Raw genomic sequence first — 16,576 nt, 5'->3', positions numbered from 1 at the left:
TATATGTATCTTTTTCTGGTCATGTGTGTTTGTATTAAACTGTTGATTAAAAACAGATCAAATATAAGAGAAAATTGAAGAGACCAGCTAAAAACCTACCGCACCTAATTTCATGCCACACCTAATCTATTTCACATTCATTCAACAGTTCTTAACATACAACCACCAAATCTTATTCATATCACATTACCTATTATTATGTTATATTTTCAGCTGTGGAAGACACAGGCAGAAGTCCAGCAGATGATCCAGGACCGACTGAAGAAGACTGAGAAATCGTACACTTTTTAGAACTCAGTGGAGTGAGTTGGATGTGAACCTCAGCTAAGCTTCACTCTGTACTGCCCCTTTATACATAAGAAATGTTGCTATGCTCTAAAAATAAAAGTGGCCTGTGGAGCTAAAACGGTTCTTGGGGGGGAGTCTACAGGATAACCATCGTTGGTTTCCTAAAAAACCCTTTCAATGGGTGTTTTGAAGACTCATTTTTCATTGGTGCCCAAAAAACCATTTTAACATTTACATTTATAGCATTTAATAGACCATCTTATTCAGAGCAACTTACAAAAATGCTTTGTTGTCTACCCAGAGAATTTATCTTTGCTGGTTACCAACAGGTTAGAGCGAAAGCTCGTCCTGAGCTCAGACACTGCTAGAAACAAAAGCCTATATTGATACCCAGAGAAAAGAAACAGAATTAGACACAGTGCAATACAATACATTTCAATAAGTATTTAACTCAGTGCTCACTTAAGTGCTTTATGAAGAGACAGACTTCAGTCTGTGTTTGAAGGGCGTGATGGGCAGTCCTGGGCTGGAGGTTAGGGAGCTGGCCCTGTGACTGGAAGGGCGCCGGTTCAATCCCCAGAGCCGACAGCAAGAAACCTAACCCACAACTGCTCCCCGGGCACTGTGGATAGGGCTGCCCACCGCTCTGGGCAAGTGTGCTCACTGCCCCCTAGTGTGTGTGTATTCACTAGTGTGTATGTGGTGTTTCACTTCATGGATGGGTTAAATGCGGAGGTGGAATTTCTCCGTTTGTGGGATCAAAAAAGTATCACTTAACTTAAGACCATGAAAGACCAGTGGGAGTTAAATCAACCACCTGGGTGCCAGAACAGAGAACAGTCTTGATGCTCATCTTCCACACATTAAGGTTTGGGGGTCAAGCTGAGCTGTACTTGAAGCTCAAATGGTTTGAGGTACAGTTGGAGTTTTGACCATTGCCATTAGGGAGGGGCTGGTCTAATGGCATCAGGGTTTTAAATCTGTTGCAGGCACCAACAGGAAGCCAGTGAAGGGAGCACGTCAGCGGAATGACGTGACTGAATTTAGGAAGACTAAAGACGAGCCGTGCTGCTGCATTCATGAGTTACAGAGGCTTGATGACCTGCAAAGGAAGACCAGTCAAGTGCGAGTTGCAGTAGTCCAGCTTTGAGGTGACAAGAGACTGAACGAGCACCTGGGTGGCCTCTCGAGTGAGAAAGGTTTGAATCTTCAAGGTGACAAGAAAAACCTGCATGACTGAGTCAAGTTCGCGATGTGAGCTGAGAACGATAACTGGCCATGCAGAATCACACAGAGTCTTCTTACATCTTCCGATGGAACAATCAGAGAGTTGTTGAATGGGATGGCAAAATTATGATGAGGACAAAGTCCTGCTAGGATTGAGCTTCAGGTGCTGAGCTGCCAGCCATGAGGAGCTGACATGCCGAGATGTGACTGGAAACCTGGGTGTCAGAAGGTGGGAAGAAAAGCATTAGTTGGGTGTCATCAGCATAGCAGTGGAAAGAGAAGGCATAGAGGATGTTACATCACCAAGAGAACAAGTGCTGGAGGAGGAGATGATGTGCCTGAGCAAGTCCCCAGGTGAGTGGTGCCGGAGTGACTGGTGTGCTGGCAGAGCTGGAAGAGGACTGGGAGTGAACGGCCGGTGGTGACCTCCCTCGTTAGTTTCACTGTGTTGCAGTGCCGTTCTGCTCTGTTCAGTAAAAACAGACATATGGCATCCTTTATGCTGACGCCACAGTATACTGGAGATGTTTGAAGTTTGGGGATGAAATAAGTGGATACTGCACGTCCCTGGAATCAGTGAGAGCGTGTTTATAATTTTGAAGGTGTTATATTTTTTTTCTGGGAGTTTAGCTCAGTCAACTTGGTTACTTGGTGTACTTATGTAGCCACAGTGTGCATCCCAGGGAAAAGAAGGGTGAGCAACAGCAGATGTTAGTATATGGCGCCATCTGCTGGTGGAAGGATGTAATAACTCTGATTATGCTCTAAGATGAATCAATCAGGCTTACTTTGCAGAGAGACGAGTAACCAAGACTGTTGACTAATGTTCAAAAGAATATTATTATTATTATTATTTCAGTAGCAAGTACAACATGGACAAAAAAAGATATCAAGAGCAAATTTGGGGCAGCTAATTTGGGGCTGCTTTCCATCTGGATTTCACTGCAGACGCTCTTGTGGCTCCCACAGGAGTCATTGTTTGGTCTGGAGTCTCTTCAGTTTTGAAGGTTTTAGTGCCTCATTTGAAATGAACCCACTGCACTCTGTGGCCTTTTGGATCCGTGAACAGCAATAACACTGATCCTTGCTTGATTTTCTGCTTCTGTGTCAGCAGTTTATCACTTTGAGTTTAACTCAGGTTGCTGATGCTCAGACAGAAATCAAACACAGATCTTCACTGTTATTTTAAGGCTCATCTGTCATTTTTAGACACCGCTCGAGCAGCAGGGACGATATGAACGCAATGACAGTCAGTAAAGAGTCAAAGGTTCAAACAGGCTGATTATACTGACAGTACAGTGCTGATGTGCTGCTAGAAGAATAAAGCCAGCTCCACTGATGAATTTCCCTCATTTGATCATAAAATGCGTCCCACCAGCAGTGGTTCGGTTGGAAGCGGACAGTCTTATAAGTAATGAGCAGTGGTGGACGAAGTACACAAACCATGTACTGGAGTTAAAGTAGAGACCCCCAAAGTAAAATATTGCTCCAGTAAAAGTAGAAGTTCCTCCCTTTAGACCTCCACTTGAGTAAAAGTACTAAAGTATTCACCTTCAAATGTACTTAAGTATAAAGTAAAAGTACTAAAAGAGTAATTCTGGCTCTGATGTCCTGTTATCATTTTTATAACCAGACTGGCTACATGAACTCATTTCAGGTGAAAGTCCTCCAGCGTCTCTCTTGGTAAACCAGTCTTTTAATAGAACGTCATTAATTAGTGACGCTGACGTCTATTAAAATGATCAGAAGCACAAAACACTGAAGGTAAACAGTTTCCATCAGGGAGAACCGAGTGGCTCTGAAATCACTTTTTACACACAAGCAAAGTTTCAGTTTCAGATTTATTTACAACTTAGTTCCAAGTTTAAGTTGAATAAAAACTGGCTTTAAACTCAGGATCACAGATGAGCTCCTTTACTATGTTGATCTGTAGCCTCTGTTCATAAACATAAACCAGACTCATTTACTATAAAATTAAATGGTGTTTGTAGAAATTCAGAAAATAGTCAGTCACGACTGCATATGTGGACATATTTCTATATTGTTGTTTTCTTTATTGGTTGGGCTCTAAGGTTCAGCTGGTAGAACGTCAAGATGATCAGTCATGTTGATGCGATGGGTTTGAGATGGAACGCATGAGAATGTCTTTTTTGACAGTGACACTGAAACCAGAAAGTCATGATAGGGTTTCATTTATTGGCTATTATTAAGAATTATTATGAATGTGATGTTTTCTACAATCTTAAATCACCTTCACTATGTCTTTGTCTCTCCTCTGTCAGTCATGGCTTCCTCCAGCAGTCTCCTGTCTGAAGTTCAGCTCCAGTGCTCCATCTGTCTGGATGTGTTCACTGATCCAGTCTCTACTCCTTGTGGACACAACTTCTGCAGGGTCTGTCTCAAAGAGTGCTGGGACAGCAGTTCACGCTGCCAGTGTCCAGTCTGTAAAGAGGAATTCTCCAAAAGGCCTGAACTGCGTGTGAACACCTTCATCTCTGGACTGGCTGCTCAGTTCAAGAAGTCAGTTCAGCTCAAATCCAGCAGAGCTCCAGAGAAACCTGCCAAATCTCAGGTGCTCTGTGATGTCTGCTGTGAAAAGAAAAGTGCAGCTCTGAAGTCCTGCCTGACCTGCATGGCCTCTTACTGCAAGACTCATCTGATGCCTCATAAAACTGCAGCTAAACTGAAGAAACACAAACTGATGGACCCTGTGGAGAACCTGGAGAACTACATCTGCCAGAAACATGAGAAACCCCTGGAGCTGTTCTGTAGAGACGACCAGACGTGTGTTTGTCAGTTCTGCTCTGAGACAGACCACAAGACTCACAGCACTGTTCCCATAGAGGAGGAGAGTGGAGAGAAGAAGGTGAAGAACATTTAGAAAGAATTATTAACCTTATTTGCTTTTCCATTAAAAGAAATTCTCAAACGATATTGTTCTAATTTGTTTATTTATCACAGATTCAAATGGGAAGGACACTGGCAGAAGTTCAGCAGATGATCCAGGATCGACTGAAGAAGATTGAGGAAATCAAACAGTCTGTAGAGCTCAATCAAGTGAGTCTGAGCTGAATCCTATTGCTTATTTACTCTGCAGGCATTTCTGAATGCTCATAATAAACACAATGAAAATCAAATCATCAAACTGCACAATCTTTACAATCAATTTGAACTGTGAAATCTATTAAAAATTCCAGAACATTAATATAACAAAATATTATTTCTTCTCCATTTGGACATTATGGTGCATTAAATGTACTAGATAACTGAAGATCAGTCTGTTAGACAGTTGAAAACTAGACTGGGCTGTCTGTAAATGTTCTGAAGTGGTTTTACAAATATTAAACAGTATTTTGTTGCTCTTGTTTAATTTGTATCTGGAAAGTGTGACTTTTTTTATGGAGTACCTCAAGTGTCTTTCCTGGGGCCCCTTCATACATGCTGCTACTTTTCTGTATTTTAAGTGAACATGGGACACCCAATAGGACATTTTTCAAAAAAATCCATGGTGTTAAATTCCACAGCAAACTAATGAGAAAATTATATCTGGCAATGAATGGTTTGTTTTGCTAGTCATTGTTTCTATTCTTCAAGCTACCTCAATTGTAGATTGTGTACTGACAGCATTGGTTAAACTTTAGAAACATTTCTCAGCCTGCATTACGCTAAAGCGTTGACTTTTGCTTTCCTTTTATTTTGATAAAATGATTGTACAGCACCAAAAAGCTCTGTATTAGAAATTTCATTATTGTTGTCTCCTGTTAGAAAAGCTCAGAGAAGGAGAAAGCAGACAGTGTGGAGGTCTTCAGAGCTCTGCTGCGCTGCATTGAGAGAAGCCAGGCGGAGCTGCTTGAGGTGATGGAGGAGAAGCAGAAAGCAGCAGAGAGGCAGGCTGTAGAGTTCATTAAAGAGCTGGAGCAGGAAATCACTGAGCTAAAGAGGAGAGACACTGAGCTGGAGCAGCTCTCCCACACTGAGGACCACCTCCACCTCCTACAGGTCAGAGTCCCTCTGTTTCTCCATAGTAATGCAGTCCATCACAGGACAGCACTGCCCATGCTGAGGGGTTTCTCCTCACTCCTGCTGGACTGTAGGTTTACCCGTCCCTCTGCAGCCCTCCACCCACCAAGAACTGGACTGAGGTCAGGATTAACTCTCATCTGAGGGTGGAGCCTCTGAGGAGAGCTCTGACTCGGCTTCAGGGAGAACTCAGTAAGGAGATGGAGAAGATTGATGAGCATGGTGAGTATTTACTGATCAGTAGGAGTCCGTGAGGATGAGGTTTGTTTTATACAAGTAATGTTAGTTTTCAGTAAGTCATCAGGATTCTAATACCAGAAATGCATATTTATTACAGGGGGTATTAAGATACTTGGATTCTGGCTAATTCTGTGTTTAAAAATCCCCCTTATGTTCTTCACGGATTAATTTGGTGTTAATATTCCTGTGCTGCTTTGTGGTTCATGCTGAACAGACATTTTGATGAACAAAACAAAGTACAACAGTTTTTGTCCGTTATTCTTTTCCAAACAGAACTGAAGAGAATTCAACAATATGCAGGTTTGTCTATTCTCACTGATCACATGACTAAATATATGAATCTGCTTGATTGTGTGATGTTTAGTGTTAAATTGGGTTAAACTGTGTGTTTCTCTCTCAGTGGACGTGACTCTGGATCCTGATTCAGCAAATCCCTTCCTCATCCTGTCTGATGACGGGAAACAAGTGAGACTTGGAGACAAACGACAGAATCTCCCTGATAAACCAGAGAGGTTTGATCGTTGTACCTGTGTGCTGGGAAAGGAGGGGTTCTCCTCAGGGAGATTTTACTATGAGGTTCAGGTCAGAGAGAAGACTAAGTGGGATTTAGGAGTGACCAGAGAGTCCAGTAACAGGAAGGGAGCAAGTACAATGAGTCCTGAGGATGGATACTGGAGATTATTGCTGAGGAATCAGACTGAATATACAGCAGCAGATTCTCTCTCTGTCCCCCTCTCCTTGAAACAGGCTCCCCAGAAGGTGGGGGTGTTTGTGGATTATGAGGAGGGTCTGGTCTCCTTCTATGATGTTGAGTCCAGGTCTCATATCTACTCTTTCACTGGTCAGTCTTTCACTGAGAAACTCTATCCATACTTTAGTCCCTGTCTCAGTGAAGGAGGTAAAAACTCAGCACCGCTGATCATCACACCTGTTAAACTTCAGAAATAAAGATTAAATGTTTGTGTAAATCCACTTTATTATGTCAGAAAAAGTAACTGTTGCATGGTGGCACTGCAGAGCACAACTAAATGTATATTATTAAATAAATCTCAAAATACAATATCCAATTAATTAATGAATGAAATAATAATTTAGATAAAAATATATAAATGAATGACTCTCTAGACAGGGTCAATCCATTGTTAGCCAGTACTGCAGTCCTAACTGTTTATCACTGGTGTCATTGTAATGAAATGATGATAAAGTGCAGAGTGTCAGTATCAGTGTGATTGATGAGTCTCGTAGGAATCACAGCTCATTTATAAACAGTTAAAACTCACGCTTTACCTCTTTATCACAAAGCTCCTTTTACTCATGTATATTGAATGTAAATATTTATGAGTTTATAGTTTTGTTAGTGGGACTCTTATCAAATTGCTACCAATGTCAGTAAATTTTAAATTCATTAATATTATTCTGATCAAATTAAATGTATTCTGTTAAAAAAAAAAAAAAACTCAAACTGATTTTCATGGTTTAGTGCAAGACAATAAAACGGACATGGTGTCTAAACGTTACATTCATTTTGTCCATGTTTATTTCTTTTTTCTATCTGTTTAAAGAATGACAGCTTAAAGTTTACAATTAAATCACAGAGACAGAGAGAGAGAGAGACAGAGAGAGAGAGAGCAAGAGAGAGAGAGAGTAAAGGGTAAAGGGAGTTAGCGTGCTAACTAGCGATTAGCTATAAGCAGTCTTTCATGACAAGCATTCGCTGATAAAGAAGCCGATTCCATTCAATGCAGCTGGTAAACATTTTATTAATAATTCATATTGGGGGACAGTTGTGGGCTGGAGGTTAGGGAATCAGCCTCGTGACTGGAAGGTCGGTGGTTCGATCCCCAGAGCTGACAGGACATGACTGAGGCGCCCTTGAGCAAGACACCTAACCCCCAACTGCTCCCCAGGCGCCGTGGATAGGGCTGCCCACCGCTCTGGGCAAGGGTGCTCACTGCCCTCTAGTGTGTGTGTATTCACTTCACGGATGGGTTAAATGCGGAGTTATTAGTCCCCCAATGTGGGACTAATAAGGGTCAGTTAATCTTAATAACAGACAGTGTTTTTGTGATCATAACCCAATAATGTTCTGAATGCAGAGCCTCTTAATCAAAGACATAAACAAAAGCCCAGTCCAGCAAGACCTGATGTAACAGTGCAGAATCCTCCCAGAGTCAAGTTTATTACAGTAGCATCCCATTCTTAATCCATGGGGTTTAATATGATGTCAGCTCACCCTTTGCAGCTATAACAGCTTCAACTCTTCTGGGAAGGCTTTCTACAAGGGTTAGGAGTATGGTTATGGGAATTTTTGACCATTCTTCCAGAAGTGCATTTGTGAGGCTGTCTGCAGGCCTAGGGGCTTGGTTTTATATACCTGAGGCCATTGAAGTGATTGGAACACCTGAATTCAATGATTTGGATGGGTGAGTGAATACTTTTGGAAATATAGTGTAGGTGTATTTGCATTCTGTGTTATATATCTGGTGGAGAATTTACACCCAACTCTACCTCACTGTGCTCACTACAGTGCTGCGAGCATTTTTCACTGACTTCAACAACTACTCATCAGGTGAAAAGTACAGAACAGTCACAGTTTCAGTTTTCCAGTTTACTGATAGATGTTTCAGACTCTTAATCTCATTTGATCAAATATCTGATTCAGTGATGCGTTCATAAGTGAACTTCTTGGCATCTTCTCCATCAGTGAGATTACTGCAACATGCAAAACCACAACAGCGGCAAAGTGAAACACAGTACTGAATTCCCCAAACTGGGACAAAGATGGTGTGAACTATAGTTGAAATGACTCCCCTTTGAGAACACAGTCATCTGGTTAAGGTGTTTGTGCTCAGCTGATGGTGAGGCTCACAGACCAATCCAAACCGGATGTTCTTTGCATTTGCTTTTGGCTTTGGAAATGAGTCAAATCGGGAATTGGTGTATCCACTGTTTCCTTTTAGAACCGTATCTGGAGAATAAAAGACATAAATTAATTAAATTAACAATAAATGCTGGCGTGCTGAGACCAAGATAACGGTACTGAACCTTGTAAGCATCAAAGAGAAGCACAGATAAACAGCAAAGTCAAGCTTATATTAGACTCTGCTTGCTTAGATTTAATGTAATAACACTTTCATTTAGTGAATTTAGCATCTTTGGTACCAGCTAACCAACTCACAAAGACACTGATTGTTCTGTGGTTCCTTCAGTGGTTCTGAAGTTCTGTTGGTGTTTCTGTTGTTTGGAACAGACAACCAAGGCACTAATGAACACTGTCCAGCCACTATGCTAGGAACATCATGCTGATACTGGGTTGGACTCCCTTTGCACTCAGAACAGCCTGAATTATGTGTGACAGGGATTCAAGAAGGAGCTGGATTCTCCTGCTCTGCCACATCCTAAACGTTCTCTATTGGATTCAGATCTGTGGAGGACACTGAAGTTCACTGAACTCGCTGTCATGTTCAGTTTGAAATGACTCAGGCTTTGTAATAATGTGTGTTAACTGGCTGGAATCGATGCCATCAGATTCTGTAAGAGTAGAACTTTCACTGGAGTCTCGCCAATATTTCCAAACGTGCAGTGTTGTGGTTATAGTTAAAGCTGGGATATTATGGCGTTTCATCCTCCTGTTGAACAGAACATCAAGAGTAATCTAGCTGTGGGGAAGTTTGGGGGGTCAGAATTGGGTCGGGGGCATCCAGCAGGCATCCAATACGTCTTTTATCAACCTGGTGTTTCCACAGTGTGCCTTGTGTAGGCTAAACAATGCATAAAAGAGATGAAGTAAAGTATTTGGTTCACTTACACTGTAACTTAACACTGCCTATGTCTCTACAAACCATCAGCATACTATCAGATATACAGCAGGACTATATGGACTCTGCACTGTGTGTAAGTTGCAGAGCACAGACTTGTCTTGTGCCTCTAAGGAAGTGTAACAGCTTTATAAAGGAGAATATATTTGTGTGTTGTTACTTTTAGGTCATGAATAGTTTGATTAAAAACTTTATTTTATATGAGGGTCCTCAAAACTAAGCGAGGGCACAGAACCAAAACCTTTGCACACTGTTAAGCAACATTTCTGGCTGTTGTTTGAGCTGTGACTGCATTCATTAAACCATTTGTGAATTTTGCTAAGAGGAAATTGAGTCTGTGTATCTCCACCATAGTCATCATCATCATCATCATCTTAAACTGCTTAATCCAGACAGGGTCACGGTAGCAGTTCAGAGAGCAGAGAATCCACCACAACGTCCTCCAGCTCAGTCCGGGCCACTCCAAGCCACTCCCAGGCCAACCTGATGATATAATACCTCCAGCAACTTCTAGGACGACCTTGGGGTCTAGTCCCAGTAAGCCGTGCCTGGTAAACCTCCACTGGGAGGCGGCTAGGGGGCATCCTGAAACTTGACCATGACCCGTTAACATCACAAATAAAGTACTTACTTAAGAATTTAGAGATTAATTAATAAAGAATTTTACTGCATTATGGAAAAACTTGCTCATTCACTTTTCATACATTTTGAGATTAAAATCAGATACTCAGCAAACGAGCATAACTAAGATAAAGTGTTTAATATATTATAGAATTGGTAAATTATATTAACACATTTTCCCATAGATGAATGACTGATTCATATATATTTACATATTTGTTTTGATATATTAGAGAAACATATTGGGATGATGTAATTCAGATGGTGAATATCCGCCACCTGCTGGCCAAAACCTGCAAGTACAACAAACTGTCACCATGTGTACATGGGAGTGGCCTCATGACGTCACGCAGGAGAGACCAAGGTAAAGCAGAGCTGTTTCATAAGCAGAATTCAGTTCATTGCAACTGCACAATATCTTCAGTCTGGAGGTTCTCCAGTCAGGAAACTCAGTGAAACTCTACAGATAAACTCTGAAGAAGCAGAAAAGCAGACCAAAGGAGAGAAAGTGAAAGTGGTAATGAGTCTAAGTTTCTTACTGTCTGTTACTGAAAACACATCCAGCTGTTCAGATCATTTCTACCATCACTGTTGTTCGTGTTTTGGAGATTATTTATCTTTAATCTTATTAAAATGCTTATTAAAAGTCTGTTATGTTTAGCATTAGAAGCTGTGATCGTTTGTTCAGCTACAGATTCCTGATTAACAGGTAGAATGTAAAGCTCATCAGTCAGACTAAAGTCACTGAATTAAGATCAGTACTTTTCCTAAAACGTCCCTTTTTGTTTACATTGATTTATAGAAACATTGAAAAACACAATAGTTTATATGCATTGACTAAGAAAAAAGTAGGAAATTTTCTTTGGTCTTAACTCTCCCTCACGGTGTCTCTGTGTCTCCTCCATCAGTCATGGCTTCCTCCAGCAGTCTCCTGTCTGAAGACCAGTTCCAGTGCTCAATCTGTCTGAATGGGTTCACTGATCCAGTCTCTACTCCATGTGGACACAACTTCTGCAGGGTCTGTCTCAAAAAGTGTTGGGACAGCAGTTCACGCTGCCAGTGTCCAGTCTGTAAGGCAGAATTTCCAACAAGACTTGAAATGTCTGTGAACACTTTAATCTCTGGACTGGCTGCTCAGTTCAAGAAGTCAGTTCAGGTCAAATCCAGCAGAGCTCCAGAGAAACCTACCAAATCTCAGGTGCTGTGCGATGTCTGCTTTGAAAAAAGTGCAGCTCTGAAGTCCTGCCTGATCTGTATGGCCTCCTACTGCAAGACTCATCTGGAACCTCATGAGAGAATCGCTTCATTTAGGAAACACAAACTAATGGACCCTGTGGAGAACCTGGAGAACTACATCTGCCAGAAACATGAGAGACCCCTGGAGCTGTTCTGTAGAGACGACCAGATGTGTGTGTGTGTCAGCTCTGCACTGAGACAGACCACAAGACTCACAGCACTGTTCCTATAGAGGAGGAGAGTGGAGAGAAGAAGGTGAGGAACATTTAGAGAAATGTTAACTGTTGTCTGTTTTTTTTTTGTGTGTGTTTTTTTGTGCATAAGGAACGTTGCTCCAATGAATGTATGGTATTGTTACACTTTGCCTTTTTTATAGACTCAGCTGGAAAAGACACAGGCAGCGGTTCAGCAGATGATCCAGGACCGACTGAAGAAGATTGAGGAAATCAAACAGTCTGTAGAGCTCAACAAGGTGAGCCTTAATCAAATCAAATCAAATTAATTTGTGGTGCTTTTTACAATGGATGTTCTCACAAAGCAGCTTCACAGAATTCCAGAAAAGACAGTTTTAACAAGAATGTAAAAAATGTAAAACCCCCCCAGCGGGCAAGCCAGGGGCAACAGTGGCAAGGAAAAACTCCCTCAGAACTGAGGAAGAAACCTGTGGAGGAACCAGGCTCACCAGGGGGGACCCATCCTCCTCTGGTCAAACTACCTCCAATTGATTATACTACTAATATTAATAGCAGTAGTATTAGTAGTAGTAATAGCTAGGAGTCTATGAAAACATCAGTGTAGGGTGGGCAGCTAGTCCAAGGTAGGTGGTGGTAGCTGGGGCGTGGGCAGCTGGTCTGAAGTGGGTAGCAGGAGGGCTCAACAGTCAGTCGTCCTTCAGTATCCGGCCGGACATGTGGGCGATTGTATACTCGGAAAAAAGCAAGGAGAGGGAATTAGTTTTATTCTGTCTGTTTAATTGAATTTCAACAATGTCTTTCTGTGTGAAAAAAATTCAGTCAGGTTTCATTTCAGGTCACATTACAGAAACTATTCTGGTAAAAGTTGTCAGTGACAAATGACAGAACAGTTAGGAAAATACAATATCAGTGCAGGTCTGTTCCGGACTCTTCTTCTGCAAAGCCATGCTGTTGTGGTGGATGCTAGTGTAGCTTAGCATTGTTTTGCTCAAATATGCAAGGGCTTCTTTGAAAAAGACGCTGTTTGGATGGCAGCTTATGTTGCCAATACCTGTATATTTTGTTCAGAATTAATGATGCCTTCCCAGATGTACAAGTTACCCATGTCATGTGCACTAATGCTCCACCATACCATCATGGAAGCTGGCTTTTGAACTGTGTACCAATAAAAAGCTGGGGGGTCTTTAGCATGGAGGATACATTGTCCATGACTTTTTTTTATTTATTGGTCCACAGTACACTTTTCCACTTCACCTTAGTCCATCTCAAATGAGCTTGGGCCCAGAGAAGTTGGCAGCGTTTCTGGATACTGTTTATATATTATTTCTTCTTTATTATTTCTGCTTTAACCTGAGTTTGTGGATTGCACGGTGAACTGTGTCATTGCGTTTTATTTATATTTACAATTATTAACATTATACACAGCATCCCAATGGTTTTAGAGTTGGGGTTGTTCAAAGACAACATATCAAATCTTGAAACTGAGACATTTTATTGTTTTTTTTTTTTTTATATTTGCCCATTTTTATTCGATGCCAACAATATGTTCCAAATAAGTTGGGGCAGGGGCTTGTTTACCACTGTGTTTCATCACCTCCTCTTAACAACACACTGTATGCATTTGAGTGGTCTTTAACCGATGTGATTCGTCGAACCACAGGATGTTTCCACTTCCCCTCAGTCCATTTTAAATGATCTCAGCCCAGAGAAGGTGGCAGTGTTTCTAGATTCTGTTTATGTACAGTTTGTTCTTTTTTTTAAGAGTTTTATCTTGCATTTGTGAGTTCACAGACAGTGGTTTTCTGAGCCCATGCCGTGATTTCCAATACAGAATCATGTCTGTTTTTAATGCAGTGCTGCCTGAGCTGCAAAGATCACAGCCAGCCAATACTGTTTTTTTAATGATATCATGTGCTGTAGATGATGAAAAGTAAAAGTTCTTTGCCATTTTATATTGAGACACGTTCTTTTTAAACTGTTGCTCTGTTTGATTGTGCAGAGTTTCACAGACTCATCATCATCTTTACTTCTGCAAGACTCCGCCTCTCTGAGGTGCTTTTTATACTCATGCTTTACATAATCATGTTACTGACCTGTTACCAATCAACCACCAGTTGTTTTTTAACATTACACAACTTTACCATCCTTTTGTTGCCTCGTCCCAACCTTTTTGGAACATGTTGTTGGCATCAAATTTAAATGGGCAAATATTTTTCAAAAAACAATAAAATGACTCAGTTTCAACATTTGTTATTATGTCTTTGTACTATTTTCAACTAAAATACAGGGTTTTTAATGATTATGTAATTGTATTTTGTTTTTATTTACATTTTGCACAGCGTGCTAACTTTTTTGTAAATGGGGTTGTAGATTGGACAGTCTGAAAATATTCTGAAGTGATATTACCTGCATATACCTGTCAACACTATACCTATGGAGACAATAGGCTACTTTACATTTCTGTTGCACCTGGTGAGCTTTTGATATATTGGTTACTGCTTATCTAGTATAATAAGCTATTATAAAACCTTCTAAAATGTAAAATTTTAACTTTGTTTCTAAACTATGGAATTCTCTCCTGCAAGACATCCCGCAGATATCTTTAGTTAGAAATCTACATTAAAAGGCCTTTTCTGCACTAAAATATCACATTTCACTCAATTTCTTTCTTCCTTGTATGAATATTTTACTTTCTTTACTATTCTTTATTCTTCTTTTATGATAAAATGTTCTTTGTCTGTCAAGCATTTTGAGTACTTTCAATGTATGAAACCTGCTTTGTTAATATTACAATTTTTAGTTTTACTCTCGCCTGTTAGAAAAGCTCAGAGAAGGAGAAAGCAGACGGTGTGGAGGTCTTCAGAGCTCTGCTGCGCTGCATTGAGAGAAGCCAGGCGGTGCTGCTTGAGGTGATGGAGGAGAAGCAGAAAGCAGCAGAGAGGCAGGCTGAAGAGTTCATTAAAGAGCTGGAGCAGGAAATCACTGAGCTAAAGAGGAGAGACACTGAGCTGGAGCAGCTCTCCCACACTGAGGACCACCTCCACCTCCTACAGGTCAGAGTCCCTCTGTTTCTCCATAGTAATGCAGTCCATCACAGGACAGCGCTGCCCATGCTGAGGGGTTTCTCCTCTCTCCTGCTGGACTGTAGGTTTACCCGTCCCTCTGCAGCCCTCCACCCACCAAGAACTGGACTGAGCTCAGGATTAACGCTCATCTGAGGGTGGAGACTCTGAGGAGAGCTCTGTCTCAGCTTCAGGAAGAGCTCAGTAAGGAGATGGAGAAGCTTGATGCGACTGGTAAGTATTTACTGATCAGTAATATTTAAGATGTTCAGCAGAAAAGACAGTTTAGGAAGTCACTGAGGTCCCGATACCAAATACGAATGTTTAGTAAATGAGGCATTTAGACATTTAATAATATATGGATATTTAACCCATCCATGTTTATTACTGCACTATATCATTTGGTCTTCATATTAAAATTCTCTTTTGTTTTTAATGCTTATCAAGTAATCAATTAAGTACAGTTTACAATATAATAACAAACGTTATTGTCGTTTATTCATTTCCAAACAGAACTGGAGAGAATTGAACAGTATGCAGGTGAGTGACCTCTCACTGATCACATGATACAGTGCAAATGTTTTCAGTAAAATAATGTTTTGTTGAATAAATCATCACGTCCTCTAAAGAGAACAAATTTAATATGGCATTTTACTGATAATGTTAGTGTGTGTGGTCTGTTCTTTGTTGGGTTTGGGGGGAAAAAAATATACCATAAACTTTAAAAATGTTCCATAACTGTTACTCAGGCCACATTTTAGTTTTTTACCTTTTGTAATTGTTATTTTGAATGTGCAGAGGTGTGTTCTCTATAGAGAACGTGTTGAATTATTTTTACCTCGAAAATCAACAAAACATGAAATTTGACACTGGGTGTCCAAACCTTTGCAGATGTATATACAAGTAAATGTTCCGTTAATGTTAATGTTAATGTTTATGTGTTTCTCTCTCAGTGGACATGACTCTGGATCCTGATACAGCAAATCCCTTCCTCATCTTGTCTGATGATAGAAAACAGGTCACATGTAGAGACACAGAACAGAATCTCCCCAACAACCCAGAGAGGTTTGATGATTGTGTCTGTGTGCTGGGAAAGGAGGGGTTCTCCTCAGGGAGATTTTACTATGAGGTTCAGGTCAGAGGAAAGACTGACTGGACATTAGGAGTGACCACAGAGTCCAGTAACAGGAAGGGAGAGATTACACTGAGTCCTGAGGATGGATACTGGATTGTGGTTCTGAGAAATGAGACTGAATATACAGCAGCAGATTTGGCCTATGTCCACCTCTCCTTGAAACAGGCCCCCCAGAAGGTGGGGGTGTTTGTGGATTATGAGGAGGGTCTGGTCTCCTTCTACGATGTTGAGGCCAGGTCTCATATCTACTCTTTCACTGGTCAGTCTTTCACTGAGAAACTCTATCCATATTTCAGCCCCTCTGACAATGTTGGAGATAATAACTCAGCGCCGCTGATCATCACACCTGTTAAACATCAGAATTGAAGTGATTTTCTCTAATAAAGCATGTTTATGTCACAAAATAATTTCAATGATGACATTACAGTGCAGAGTGTCAGAATAATGAGTTTGACTGATGAATCACGTTGGAATCATTAGATGTTAATGTAGGTGCCCTCTGCTGTTTGAAGGCTGTAATAAGAATCAGAATACTTTATTGATCCCAGAGGGAAATTGCAGTTATTACAGTTGCAACTATGTATGTAAAAGAATAAACACTTTAATAATTTAAAGTAAATAAGAGAAATTTTCAATATGTAAATGTTTAAATTCTTACGAATACAGTAAAGTGGAAGTAACTGTGATAATAAATATGAAACATACTGTGAAAAGCAGTTCAAATTATTGGACCTT

General features: G+C 40.7%; 1 protein-coding gene and 1 pseudogene across 1 annotated transcript; both read left to right on the top strand.

The window, feature by feature from the left end:
• Nucleotides 1-1,423: 1,423 nt before the first annotated feature.
• Nucleotides 1,424-6,791, top strand: LOC108441967 (E3 ubiquitin-protein ligase TRIM39-like). Its single transcript, XM_037533852.1, has 7 exons — nt 1,424-1,869; nt 3,798-4,381; nt 4,477-4,572; nt 5,281-5,514; nt 5,610-5,757; nt 6,049-6,075; nt 6,176-6,791. The coding sequence occupies exons 1-7, from the start codon at nt 1,845-1,847 to the stop codon at nt 6,721-6,723; spliced, it is 1,662 nt and encodes a 553-aa protein (XP_037389749.1). The 5' UTR covers nt 1,424-1,844; the 3' UTR covers nt 6,724-6,791.
• A 3,854-nt stretch (nt 6,792-10,645) lies between these two features.
• On the top strand, nt 10,646-16,207 carry LOC119262374 (annotated as a pseudogene).
• The last annotated feature ends 369 nt before the right edge of the window (nt 16,208-16,576 follow it).

This window comes from Pygocentrus nattereri, chromosome 2 (genome assembly GCF_015220715.1).
Source record: "Pygocentrus nattereri isolate fPygNat1 chromosome 2, fPygNat1.pri, whole genome shotgun sequence".
Classification (NCBI taxonomy): domain Eukaryota; kingdom Metazoa; phylum Chordata; class Actinopteri; order Characiformes; family Serrasalmidae; genus Pygocentrus; species Pygocentrus nattereri.
Note: the sequence above shows the minus strand (reverse complement) of the source record. Positions and strands in the feature narration are given on the sequence as shown.